The 14985-nt window shown below is 40.9% G+C and overlaps 1 protein-coding gene across 1 annotated transcript in view; it reads right to left on the reverse strand.

Moving 5' to 3' along the window:
• The window catches only part of LOC138089050 (ATP-binding cassette sub-family C member 4-like), a 204649-nt gene that overhangs the window by 170636 nt on the left and 19028 nt on the right, over window positions 1-14985 (reverse strand). Inside the window, 3 exon segments of the mRNA XM_068984373.1 lie at window positions 2288-2537; window positions 4738-4863; window positions 14222-14385. Coding sequence (XP_068840474.1) covers window positions 2288-2537; window positions 4738-4863; window positions 14222-14385 — 540 coding nt within the window.

Genomic DNA, 14985 nt, shown 5'->3' on the forward strand with positions numbered 1-14985 from the left:
CTAGTTTACTACAAGGCCCAGGAGCCAGGCCAGCAGGAGCTACATGAACACCTGGCTGTGCAGGGCACAGCTAGCTCCTCTCTTTAGAGAGCAGGTCCACCAAGTGCACTCAGGCTGGGTTCAGATACACAGATGGATGCACAAAACAAGCAAAAGATTCAGACCTATCCCCACACTGGATAAGATTCAGCTCCCCTGATTTGACACTCTCATCAAGACCCAATGTTCCAGGAATGCCTATCTCCAATCTGCTCCCTCCTCTGCATTTCTCCAGCTTCTAGTGCAGACTGGCCCACCCTGGGCCTTTGTAAGGACCCAGTCATTTTCTGTAACTGTTGTCTCAGTCAATCCAGCATTTATTTGATACCCATGGTGTGTCCAGCATGGACCAGGCACTACGCTAAAGAAGCACTACAGACAGTCTGCTGTCAAGGGCTCAGAACACTCCCAGGGAGTCAGCATCAATCCCACCTGACACGAGGCTGGCTGTGCACATAGATGGAAACCCCAGATCAATGTTAACAAAAGTGCTGGGAGAGGGTCATGGGGCTGTTGGAGGCTCAGAAGCATTTACTTAAATCAAGGACAGAAGAGAAAGCAATCCAAGAGGCTGAACAGAGTGAGTCAAGACCTCAAAGTAGGGATGGATATGGCAAGTCACAGGCAAGCCCCTTTCCTCCTCCCCATCCCAGTTCCCAGGTGCTGAGAAACAGAGACCAGTGGAGCCCAGAGTTTAAAACTTGATTCTTCAAAAAGCAGGGACTTCAAAGGTCTTCAGAGTAAGAAAAGATGATAAAAATCATACTTAATTAGATAGTCCACATGACAGAAGGTACAGAGAAAGCAATGTAACAATGGTTAAGAAATCAGGCTTTGGTCAGAATCCTATTTCTGTCATTTGCAAGCTGTGTGAGGATGGGTGAGCTATTTCAACTGATACAAGAACCTGTTTCCTTATCTGTAAAGCAGCAACACTAATGTTTACCCACTCAATTGCTTTCCTGATTAAATGAGATGGCATGATGCATAAAGGGCTCAAGAGGGCCCAGACCACAAGTAGATCACTGGTAGCCATGATCAAAGACAGCAGCTGCAGCAGCAGTAATAACAAAACCATAATAGCACAACACACATATGAAGCTTCCAACTGGATAGGTTAATGTGTCACTAAGAATGTCACTACAGTCCAGGGATTTTCCTAAATGTATATTTCAAGATGTGAAAGCCATGAAAAAGGAATTTTTTAACAAGTTGCATGGACCAAGCCTCATAAGTGTTGCTAGAAGCCCCCATCAGAAAGAATGACAAACTCAGGGAACCAGAACTGACCCCATATGACTGATGTGTTTTATGTGAAATGGTTTTTTATAGCATAGAAACTTCCATCACAAAAAAGATTGGCTTTTATGACAAGACCCAAAAATAAAATATAATCACATGGAGAACTATCTAACTTCACTAGGGATCTATTACTAGTTGCCCATCACTGTGGAGAAGTAGAAATAAGTCAGATTTTTCATAAAGCCTAGACATTCAAGCTCATGCCCAGGCTGACTCACAGAACCAGTTTATTTAATTTTAGATTTATTCACAAACACATGAATAACTGATCACCTACTGTGTGCCAGACCCTTGTCTTGGTGATGTAAATTATTTGCCCAAGGCAATTTAGGGACAACCAGGAAAAAAAAAAAAAAAAACATAGTGGATATGGTGGGAATCACAAATTTGAAGGGAAGAGTCCAGCTACAGACAGAGTTGATCAGTGAAAAGAGGCAGAGAGGAAAAGGCAGATCCGAAAGGCAAGCTCAGAAATTAACAAGCAAACCACTTATGCAGGAAAGAACCCGTTTCCAACAGAGAACTAAGTAAATCTTCCTGCCCAAGGAGCGAGGAGTTCTCAGAAAGTTTTTTCCTTCCCAGCCCAGAGAGGAATCCTGTTCACTCCAGGACTGTGCACAGTCACTGTCTAGTCATTTGAGTTAGCACAGGAGAGGCAACCTGTTCTCTTCTCTTGTTTTTAGACATATTAATCACCCTGACATCATCACTTGTATGTAGAGAGTCCTGTGTTGTTGCTACTGCTGCCAATAAATGAGCAGGAACTTATGATATTTATAATATACTCTATCAAAGAAGAGAGGGGAGTATATAAGAGAGTTTGGAATGACTACCAGCTTTGGGACAGAGCTAAACCTCATCTAACTGGCACACAGTCACACCAAATAAAAGAAGGCATTTTATGTAAAATACACCTACAACTTTAAAAAGTTATTTGTTCCCAAACCTTGATTCTTCGGATACTGACGATGGCCTCTGACACTTTCTCGATGGCCATGGGGAAGTAGAGGGTGCTTGTAAACCGCAGAGCCTCATACAGCGTCACCACCACAAACACTTGGCTGGCTGTAATCACCTTGTTGAAAGCCACATTGGTGGCGAAGGTGACAAAAATCATGATTTTGGTTACAGCAACAAATGATGCCAAATTCATTCCTCTAAAGTAGGAACTATGCAGAATCTTGGTAATTTCCTTCCTGGAAAAGAGAGTAGAAAATAGATTTTAAAACAATCACTGACATCCAAGGCATGAATTCAAGTGCCCTGTGTGAGTGGCCCCTTTTGAGGGAGTGGGCACAGATAAACTATCCCTCACATCATGGGGACGCCACACAGTGCACACCCGGGGGTCTGCCCCCAAACCAGGACCACACTCTGCAGCACCACTTCACTCTTCCAACTAGAAGAAGACTTAGAGTCACACTTTTTTAAACATTTTGGACCAATGAGACTGAGTTTGAACATTCATTCAACAAGCATTCAAAACCATAAGTCCTGGACCAGGCTCCTCACTGATGACAGAAAGACACAGCCCATCACCTCCAGGAGCTCATGAACTTGTAGATGAAGAGAATAAGACACCCCAAAACTGTGACACACCAAGACTTTAGACAGAGGCAGCCACACAGCCCCCACAGGAGCTCAGAGCAGAGATGTGTAACATGGAGCAGTGGAGTGAGAGCAAGTTGCATGAATATGGATCTTGAGAAGATAAGCTGGAGTCAGGGTTGGCAGAGGCCAGAGAATAAGGAAGATGGGAGTGTATTCCCATCAGAGGGAGGGCCCCACAAAGGTGCAAAGTAAGAAGTGACAGGGAGCTGCCAGAGAATTCTAAGTGCCCTGTGCTGGAATAAAACACTCATCAGACATTTAAATGAAAGATGGAAAAGTATTCTACAAAGAAAAAGCAAACAACATAGTGTTTTCATGGCTCTGTTTGGAATGAATAATAATGATTCATAAAGTTTTGCCTGATACAGTTACATCCAATCTCTAAAATCTCACCATTTGTGCTACATCAAACTATAGTTTTAGTTTTAATGTCATCATCTCAAATACTAGTACCTCCTGTGGAGAAGGAAATGGCAACCCACTCCAGTATTCTTGCCTGGAAAATCCCATGGACAGAGGAGCCTGGCAGGCTATACTACATGGGGTCATAAAGAGACGGACACAATTTAGAGACTAAATAATGACAACAAGCCCATCCTGTACCCTGCATTGACAACAGGCAAAAGCCACCTGCTTCAAGAGAAGAGAGAAAACCAGCTTCTGCCCAGGATCCTGAAATTGTAAAAAGCAGAGGACATCAGCTGGGGCAAAGAGAGGAAATTCCTCGCACACAAACTCCACCAATATAGGACAGAGAGACATAAAATCCACTTGCTATCATCATCAGAAGAAAAGGCCTTGGACTTTTCAGCTAAAGACTGTCCAGCAATTACATACTCTGCTATCTGAAACATTTAGCCGTCAACCATCATGTCTCTGTTGATGTTTCTGTATTAGGTAAGAAAATAAAACTTACCTTGCGGAGTTCTTTTGTAATTGATTTTCATACGTGACAAAACTTTATAGACAGTGAAAAAGCTAAGGAGTATTATTACATAAAAATAAATATAAAAGACAAGGAAAAAATACTAACATCTTGAAATTACTGCTTTTGGGGGGTTTCTGGTACTAAGAAATACTTGGAAATTCATTTCTATATAAGTAAGAAGCACATATAAATTTTTCCTTTAAGAAGACAGTAAGTGGAAGAGCAGGTTAAAATGACGTCTCTCCTATTCTACTTAAACTTTCTGCCACATGTTGGGGGTAGAGTGCATAGAATTTAAGTTCATTGTAATGTGAAAAACTTGGTAAGACTTCAAAATTCATTCAGAAAAGTCAACTGTAGTAATGTAGGTGAACCTAAAACTTGTTATACAGAGTGAGGTAAGTCAGAAAGAGAAAAGCAAATATTAATGCATATATATGGAATCTAGAAAAACAAAACTGATGAACCTATTCACAGAGAATAAATGGAGACACAGATGCAGAGAACAATCTCAGAGACACAAAGCAGGAGGGAGAAGGTAGGACAAATTGAGAAAGTAGCATTGACATGTATATGCTGTCATGTGTGAAATAGATAACTAGCAAGAAGCTGCTATATAACACAGGGAGTCTAGCCTGATGCTTTGTGATGACCCAGAGAGGTGGAATGGGGGTGGAAGGCAGAGATTCAAGAAGGTGGTGATAGATATATATATAATTATGGCTGATTCATCTTGATGTATAGCAGAGACCACATTGTAATTACAACATTGTAATTATCCTCAAAAAATAATAAGTAAATTTTAAAAAATGTGGAGGGGAGTACAAAAATATGGTGTGATATATATAAAAACTTACCTTCTCAAGCTGGTAATGAGGTCTATAAGTGACTTTTCCCAAGCATACATTTTTACTGTTCTGATGCCACTTATAAATTCATTCATGGTCCTGATCCTGTCATCTGTGAGAGCTGCAGTCTTACTCCTAAGGGGACAGACGTGAGACATAAGCCTTAGTTATCACAGTCTAACTTTCTGTAGCATCAGCAGCTGGGGACACGGGGAGGGACCAGAGATCAAATGATTCCCTACAGCTCTTCTGTGCTGACATCACAGGCAGGTCCTACTCAAAGTACAAATGGAGAAAAAGACTTCTAGGAAGTCAACAACTCAGCCTAATGCAAAGACTAACTCAGAGAACTTGCAGTATCAGCCAAGGAAGACCTGAAGCGAGTCAGATACAAACCATCTGCCCAAGAAGATGGTGGTTGAACAGGAAAGGCAAAAAGGAATTTAACAGGAAGACAGTGTCTGTGCTGTAATAAAATAGGAGTAAAATTCTGGGGAACAGAAAAAATGAGGCTGTTAATAAAATCAGGAAAGGAGAACAAGAAAAACTTCAGAGACATTGTAGCACTAGAATAGGGCCTCAAAGGATAAGGAACATCTCTCCACAGCAAAGAGAGGAAAAGAAATTTCAAGTAAAGAAAAATACCACATGTAATGGTACACACAGACATAAAAGAACTTAACTAGCTTCAAACAACATACCTTCACCACCTGACAATCTGAACAATGACCCACTCCCAACCCTCTGGAAACTGCCTCAGCTCTAACTCATCACCATTAGGCCCTTCATCACCAGTTACTTTTCTATCACATATGCTGCTGAGACTGTGGGACTTTATGAAAATGAAGTCGCTCAGTCGCATCTAACTCTTTGCAACCCTGTGGACTGTAGCCTACCACACTCCTCCGTCCATGGGATTTTCCAGGCAAGAGTACTGTAGTGGATTGCCATTACCTTATCCAGAGGATCTTCCCAACCCAGGGATCGATCCCGGGTCTCCCGTATTGTAGGCATCCACTTTAGATGTCTGAGCCACCAGGGAAGTCCTAATAAAGACATAGTTAATCAAGACTGGGGGTGGTTCCAAAATGGCAGAGGAATAGGATGGGGAGACCACTTTTGCCTCACAAATTCATCAAAAGATCATTTACATGCTGAGCAACTTCCACAAAACAACTTCTAAATGCTAGTGGAGGATGCTAGGCACCCAGAAAGACAGCCTAATCTCTTCAAAAAGAGGTAGGACAAAATATAAAAGACACAGAGAGAGACAAAGAGTTAGGGACAGAGACCTGTCCTGGGGAGGGAGTTGTGAAGAAGGAGAAGTTTCCACACAGTAGGAAAACCTCTCACAGGCAGGTCTATGGGGAGTTTTAGAATCTCAGAGGGCAACATAACCAGGTGAGGGAAAAAAAAAAAAAACAGAATATGCACCTAACTGCAACTGCGAGCGAAGTTGCCCAGACACTCGTGTTTGCTACCAACAAGTGGGGACTGGACAGGGAGGCACGGGCTGCATAATCAGTACTTAGGGTAAGGACTGGGCCTGAATACCCTGAGGACAATCTGAGGGAGATAACATGAGATAGCAACCCAAACTATGGGATTGCCAGAGAGAAAAAAAAAGAGAGAGAGAGAAAAAACTCACCCATGAAAGGCTCTAAGGCACAGCCTGGCCCACTCACAGAACAAAGGATTGAGCTAACACCAAAGAAGAGCTAGCCAGCCGGCTGCATACAGGCCCCTCCTCCGCAGTTCCCCAGAGGCAGACAGGCAGGCATGTGACACCCAGAGCCACACTGCAAGGGGCTGCTCCAATCTCGGCCCCAGGGACCGGCATCCTTCACCAAATTGTGAGCAGGTTCCCAGTTGCTAACCACGTCTTCTTGGGATCCTGGATGGTTGACATCTGCCAGGAGTGTCGTAGCCTGAGATCAGCTCCCCGGAGGAGACACACCTCTCACATGGCACACCTGAGATCGTGCTCTCACAGCGCACACGCGATACTAAGCAGCATGGACCAGGGAGGTGATTAAGATGCATGGCCCACCTGGGACAGTGTGCTCACCAAGTACCTGGTCGCCTGAGCTGCTTGGACCTGGGAAAGGCACAAAACGCATGCCCAAATGAGTCTGTGCCCTTGTGGAGTACCCAAGAACTTGAGCAGCTTAGACCTGGGAAGTGCCTGTAAAGGCAGGTCCGCTTTGGACAGTACCCCTGCAGAGCACCCTGGAGCCTGAGCAGTGTAGACCCAGGAAACACATGCCACCTTGAGCTTTGGCACACCCAGTGTGGTCCTTACACTGCAAACACTCCCCACACATGCCAGAAATATTTGTTTGTAGTATCTCCCCCTCCCCACAACAGAACTGAACAAGTAAGCCTAAATAAGTGACCACCTTCACCCCTTTGTGTCACGGTGGAAATTAGACACTAAAGAGACTTGCAAACAGAGGAAGCCAAAATAAACAAAGAAGAGGGAACCACTCTGGAAGTGATAGGTTCAACAGATTAAAATCTTCTAGTTAACATTGACTAAACATTGGAGGGAGCCAATAGACCTTGAAAAGAAGTACAAGCTGGAACAAGGAACTACTGAAACTGAACTGACCCCACACTGCCCACAACAGCTCCAGAGAAATTCCTAGATATATTTTTAGTATTATCACTTTTTAATTTTTTAAGTTCCTTATTACTCCTTTAATTTTCATTTTTATAACCTATTATCTTGCAAAAAGACCCCATTTTAAAGCAAATTCACGTATATATTTTTCATAATTTTATGATTGATTTTGTTTTATAATTTTAATATTGTATTTCTGAGAGTCTAACCTCGACTCTAGATTTTTGATCTTTGCTTTTTGGTATTTGTTTTCAATTTTGTATGTTTAGGAATACAATCGTCAGTACCCATTTTCACTTAGGTGTGTGAAATTGCTGGCTGGCTTTATTGCTGTCTTCCTTTCTGACTCTCCCTTTTCTCCCCCAGGTCACCTATATCTTCTCCCTCCCGTTTCTCTTCTCTGCTTAACTCTGTGAATGTCTCTGGGTGTTCTGGGCTGTAGAGAACACTTAGGGAATTGCTTACTGGCTAGATTGCTCTCTCCCCTTTTGACTCCCCCTCTTTTCCTCCTGGTCACCTCTATCTCCCTTCTCCCTCTTCTCCATGTAAGTCTGTGAACCTCTCTGGGTGTCCCTCACTGTGGAGAATTGTTTTACTATTAACCTAGATGTTTTATCATCTGTGTTATATGGACGGAGAAGTCCTGTGGCTACTGTAAGAATAAGACTGAAAGCCAGAGGGAGAAGGTTTAACTCCAAAACTTGAGAACATCAGGGAACTCCTGATTCCATGGAATATTAATAGACAAGAGCTCACCCAAAAGGATACATTCCTACACTGAAATCAGCTCCACCCAAGAGTTAACAAGTTCCAGAGCAAGATATACCATGCTAATTCTCCACTAAAGCAGGAACACAGCCCTGAGCATTAAACAACAGGCTGCCCAAAGCCATGCCAAACCCATAGACACCCCAAAACTCACTACCAGACACTTCATGGCACTTCAAAGAGAAGAGATCCATTTCCACCCACCAGAACACAGACACAAGCTCCCCTAACCAGGAAACCTTGACAAACTACCAGTCCAACCCCACCCACAGGGAGAAGGCTCCACAATACAGAGGAACCATGAACTGCCAACAAACAGAAAAGGCACCCCAAACCCAGCAATCTAAACAAAATGAAAAGGCAGAGAAATATTCAGCAGGTAAAGCAACATGATAAATGCCCACAAAATCAAACAAAAGAGGAGGCGATAGGGAGTCTACATGAAAAAGAATTCAGAATAATGATAGTAAAAATGATCCAAAATCTTGAAAACAAAATGGAGTTACAGATAAATAGACTAGAGACAAGGATTGAGAAGATGCAAGAAATGTTTAACAAGGACCTAGAAAAAATAAAGACTGAAAGTGAAGGGCTGTAAAAGGTATTTCATGCAAAGAGAGACCAAAAGAAAGCAGAAGTAGCAATACTCATGTCAGATAAAATAGACTTTGAAAGAAAGGCTGTGAAAAGAGACAAAGAAGGATACTACATAATGGTCAAAGGACCAATCCAAGAAGAAGATATAACAATTATAAATATATATGCACCCAACAAGGGTTTCCCTCATAGCTCATTTTGTTAAGAATCTGCCTACAATGGAGGAGACCCTGATTTGATTCCTGAATTAGGAAGATCCTCTAGAGAAGGGATAGGCTACCCACTCCAGTATTCTTGGCCTTCCCTTGTGGTTCAGCTGGTAAAAAATCCGACTGCAATATGGGAGACCCCGGTTCAATTCCTAGGTTGGGAAGATCCACTGGCGAAGGGATAGGAAACCCATTCCAGTATTCTTGGGCTTCCCTTGTGGCTCAGCTGGTAAAGAATCTGCCTGCAACGTGGGAGACCTGGGTTCAATCCCTGGGATGGGAAGATCCCCTGGAGAAGGGAAAGGTTAACCACTCCAGTATTCTGGCCTGGAGAATTCCATGGACTATAAAGTCTATGGGATCGCAAAGAGTCAGACACGTCTGAGTGACTTTCACTTTCATACACCCAACATTGGAGCACCTCAATACATAAGACAAATGCTAACAAGTTTGAAAGGGGAAATTAACAGTAACACAATAATAGTAGGAAAATTTAGTACCCCACTCACACCTATGGATAGATCAACCAAACAGAAAATTAGCAAGGAAACACAAACTTTAAATAATACAATGGACCAGTTAGACCTAATTGATATCTATCGGACATTTCACCCAAAACAATGAATTTCACCTTTTTCTCAATTGCGCACAGAATTCACCAGGATAGTCCACATCCTGGGCCATAAATCTAGCCTTAGTAAAGTCAAAAAAAAAAAAGAAAGGAATCATTTCAAGTATCTTTCTGGATCGCAACGTGGTAAGATTAGATGTCAACTAGAGGAAAAAAACTATTAAAAATACAAACATATGGAGGCTAAACAACACGCTTCTGAATAACCAGCAAATCACAGATGAAATCAAAAAGGAAATTAAAATATTCATAGAAACAAATGAAAATGAAAACCCAACAACCCAAAACCTATGGGATTCAGTAAAAGCAGTGCTAAGATAAAGGTTCATAACAATACACACTTATCTTAAGAAACAAGAGAAAAATCAAATAAATAACCTATCTTTACACCTAAACCAACTAGGAAAAAAAAAAAACAAATGAAGTACCCCAGAGTTAGTTGAAGAAAAGAAATCATAAAAATTAGAGCAGAAATTAATGAAAAAGAAACAAAGGAGACTATAGCAAAAATAAACAGAACTAAAAACTGGTTCCTTGAGAAGGTAAATAAAATAGGCAAATCATTAGCCATACTCATCAAGGAAAAAAACGGAGAAGAATCAAATCAACAAAATTAGAAATGAAAATGGAGAAATCACAACAGACAACACAGAAATAGAAAGGATCATAAGAGACTAGTATCAGCAACTATATGTGAATAAAATGGCCGACTTGGAAGAAACGGATAAATTCTTAGGAAAGTACAACCTTCCAAAACTGAACAAGGAAGAAATAGAAAATCTTAACAGACCAATCAGAAACATGAAAATCAGAAATGTAATCAAAAATCTTCCAACAAACAAAGCCCAAGACCTGATGGCTTCACAGGTGAATCCTACCAAAAATTTAAAGAGCTAACACCTATCCTACTCAAACTCTTCCAGGAAATTGCAGAGGAAGGGAAACTCCCAAACTCATTCTATGAGGCCACCATCACCCTAATACCAAAACCAGACAAAGATGCCACAAAAAAAAAGAAAACTACAGGCCAATATCACTGATGAACTTAGATGTAAAAATTCTCAAAATTCTAGCAAAGAAAATCCAACAACATATTCAAAAGATCATACATCATGACCAAGTGGGCTTTATCCCAGGGATGCAAGGATTTATTAATATTTGCAGATCAATGTGATACACCACATTAACAAATTGAAAGATAAAAACCATATGTTTATCTCAATAGATGCAGAAAAAGCCTTTGACAAAATTCAACATCCATTTATGATAAAAAAAAAAAACCTTCAGAAAGCAGGCATAGAAGGAACATACCTCAACATAATAAAAGCCATATATGATAAACCCACAGCAAACAGTATCCTCAATGGTGAAAAATTGACAGCATTTCCCCTAAAGTCAGGGAACAAGACAAGGGTGCCCACTCTCACCACTACTATTCAATATAGTTTTGGAAGTTTTGGCCACAGCAATCAGAAAAAAAAAAAAAAAGAAATACAAGGAATCCAGATTGGAAAAGAAGTAAAACTCTCACTGTTTACAGATGACATGATCCTCTGCATAGAAAATCCTAAAAACACCAACAAAAAATTACAAGAGGTAATCAATGAGTATAGTATAGTTGCAGGATATAAAATTAATACACAGAAATCCCTTGCATTCCTATACACTAACAATGAGAAAACAGAAAGAGAAATTAAGGAAACAATTCCATTCACCACTGCGATGAAAAGAATAAAATACTTAGGAATAAATCTACATAAAGAAACAAAAGACCTGTATATAGAAAACTATAAAACACTGATGAAAGAAATCAAAGATGACATAAATAGATGAAGAAATATACCATGTTCATGGGTCGGAAGAATCAATATAGTAAAAATGAGTACACTAACCAAAGCAATCTACAGATTCAATGCAATCCCTATCAAGCTACCATCAGTATTTTTCAGAGAACTAGAACAAATAATTTCACAATTTGTATGGAAATATAACAAACTTCGACTAGCCAAAGCAATCTTGAGAAAGAAGAATGGAACTGGAGGACCCAACCTGCCTGACTACAGGCTATACTACAAAGCTACAGTTATCAAGACAGTATGGTATTGGCACAAAGACCGAAATATAGATCGATGGAACAAAACAGAAAGTCCAGAGATAAATCCAAACACCTGTGGATACCTTATCTTTGACAAAGGAGGCAAAAATATACAATGGAGAAAAGACAATCTCCTTAACGAGTTTTGCTGGGAAAACTGGTCAACTGCCTGTAAAAGAATGAAATTAGAAAACTTTCTAACACCATACACAAAAATAAACTCAAAATGGAGGAAATATCTAAATGTAAGACCAGAAACTATAAAACTCCTAGAGGAAAACATAGGCAAAACACTTTGACATAAATCACAGAAAGATCCTCTTGACCCACCTCCCAGAGTAATGGAAATAAAAGCAAAAATAAACAAATGGGAACTAGTTAAACTTAAAAGCTCTTTTACAATGAAGGAAACTATAAACAAGGTGAAAAGACAGCCTTCAGAATGGGGGAAATAGTAGCAAATGAAGCAATTGACAAAGAATTAATCTTAAAAATATACAAGCTGCTCATGCAGCTCAATACTGGAAAAATAAATGACCCAATCCAAAAATGGGCCAAAGAACTAAACAGACATTTTTCAAAAGAAGACATACAGAGGGCTAACCCATGAAAAGATTCTCAACATCACTCATTATCAGTTCAGTTCAGTCACTCAGTCGTGTCCGACTCTTTGCGACCCCCTGAATCGCAGCACACAAGGCCTCCCTGTCCATCAGCATCTCCCGGAGTTCACTCAGACTCACATCCATCGAGTCAGTGATGCCATCCAGCCATCTCATCCTCTGTCATCCCCTTTTCCTCCTGCCCCCAATCCCGCCCAGCATCAGAGTTTTTTCCAATGAGTCAATTCTTCGCATGAGGTGGCCAAAGTACTGGAATTTCAGCTTTAGCATCATTCCTTCCAAAGAACACCCAGAGCTGATCTCCTTTAGAATGGACTGGTTGGATCTCCTTACAGTCCAAGGGACTCTCAAGAGTCTTCTCCAACACCACAGTTCAAAAGCATCAATTCTTTGGTGCTCAGTCTTCTTCACAGTCCAACTCTTGCATCCATACATGACTACCGGAAAAACCATAGCCTTGACTAGATGGACCTTTGTCGGCAAAGTAATGTCTCTGCTTTTGAATATGCTATCTAGGTTGGTCATAACTTTTCCTACAAGGAGTAAGCGTCTTTTAATTTCATGGCTGCAGTCACCATCTGCAGTGATTTTGGAGCCCAAAAAGATAAAGTCTGATACTGTTTCAGAGAACTGCAAATCAAAACCACAATGAGGTACCATCTCATGATGATCAGAATGGCTGCTATCAAAAATTCTACAAACAATAAATGCTGGAGAGTGTGTGGAGAAAGGGGAACCCCCTTACACTGTTGGTGGGAATGCAAACTAGTACAACCACTCTAGAGAACAGTGTGGAGATTCCTTTAAAAAAATGGAAATAGAACTGCTATATGACCCACCAGTCCCACTGCTGGGCATATACACTGAGGAAACCAGAATTGAAAGAGACATGTGTACCCCAATGTTTATCACAGCACTGTTTACAATAGCTAGGACATGGAAGAAACCTAGATATCCATCAGCAAATAAATGGATAAGAAAGTTGTGGTACATATACACAATAGAAGATCACTCAGCTATTTAAAAGAACACATTTGAATCAAGAAACCCAGAGAGTGCCAAACTGGAGCCTATTATACAGAGTGAAGTAAGTCAGAAAGAAAAACATCAATACAGTTTATTAATGCATATATATGGAATTTAGAAAGATGGTAACAACGACCCCATATGTGACACAGCAAAACAGACACAGATATAAAGAACAGACTTTTTGACTCTGTGGGAGAAGATGAGGGTGGGATAATTTTAGAGAACAACATTGAATCATGTATATTGCCATATGTGAAACAGATGACCAGTTCAAGTTCGATGCATGGAACAGGGCACTCAAAGCTGGTGCACTGGGACAACCCAGAGGGATGGGATGGGGAGGGAGGTTGGAGGGGTGTTCATGATGGGGGGCACATATATACACATGGCTGATTCATGTCAATGTATGGCAAAAATCACCACGATATTATAAAGTAATTAGCCTCCAATTAAAATAAATAGATTGATTTAAAAATTAATCAAAACTGACTTTGTCCTTGGACACTTATAAATTAATGGAAACGCTGAATTAAAAATAAGACATGAATATACATACTGGAAAAATCACTCTAACCCAAGCATAACAAAAATATATGCAGCTAAGATTGAGCCTGTAGGATTATTACTATTTAATAATGTTTAAATAACTTCAATATAGGTACATTGTACTCAAGGACACTCTACATATTCAGGTACAGTGCTGGGAGGGTTTGGAAAATCCCATAACTTTTCCTGCTTCAAGATTATCCTTCAGCTTAAAGCTGGAGCCACCACTGGCTAAACTAAGCCTGAAGCATCTACAACACACACAAAGAAGAGATCAGAGAAGGCATTTTATTTCTTAAACAAAAGCATTCAACAGATTGTAGTTTTCACCAAATATATGTTACCTATTTTTTAAACCAGTGTTTCACTTACCGGAGTGATGCAAACCACATCCCAAAGCAGCTTTGCAACAGCAGAAGGAAAATGAGAACTGCCATCCCAGCAAGACACGATATTCCTGTTTCCATCCAGAGCAGGGCAGTCACTGCAATTGCCTGCAGTGGCCCCACCCACAGATAGTGCAAGAACATTGTTACCTTAAAGAAAAAGATAAGCCTTTTTAGGATATTATAAAAAACAACACAAGTAAGAACACAGTATAGAAATAATATGCTTGTAAATGCAGCCTGGTAGGCTGCAGTCCATGGGGTCGCTAAGAGTCGGACACGACTGAGCAACTTCACTTTCACTTTTTACTTTCATGCGCTGGAGAAGGAAATGGCAACCCACTCTAGTGTTCTTGCCTGGAGAATCCCAGGGACAGGGAAGCCTGGTGGGCTGGCATCTATGGGGTCGCACAGAGTCGGACAGCAGCAGCAACAAAGAAGATACAGGAACCAAAACAGAAATGATCACAGTGGGTTTTAAACCTGCTAAAGCAGAAATCCACACATCCACCCCAGATGACACTGTTCTGGGGCAGCACAGAACCGGCCAGAGAGAATCCAACCAGCAGCACTGGGAGGAAGATCTGAATTTTATCCACAACACAGATGAGCTCAGGGTTTCCCCAAACTCTCTTTGTTCCAAAATTCAGCCACCATCTCCCCAGGAGAGCCTATATTATGGTACCTACTACTCTCTCCAGTAATTACTTAAGTATTTACCTCCCTGACAGGCTATGGCTTTTGGGGGGC

Source organism: Capricornis sumatraensis, chromosome 12 (genome assembly GCF_032405125.1).
Source record: "Capricornis sumatraensis isolate serow.1 chromosome 12, serow.2, whole genome shotgun sequence".
Taxonomy (NCBI): domain Eukaryota; kingdom Metazoa; phylum Chordata; class Mammalia; order Artiodactyla; family Bovidae; genus Capricornis; species Capricornis sumatraensis.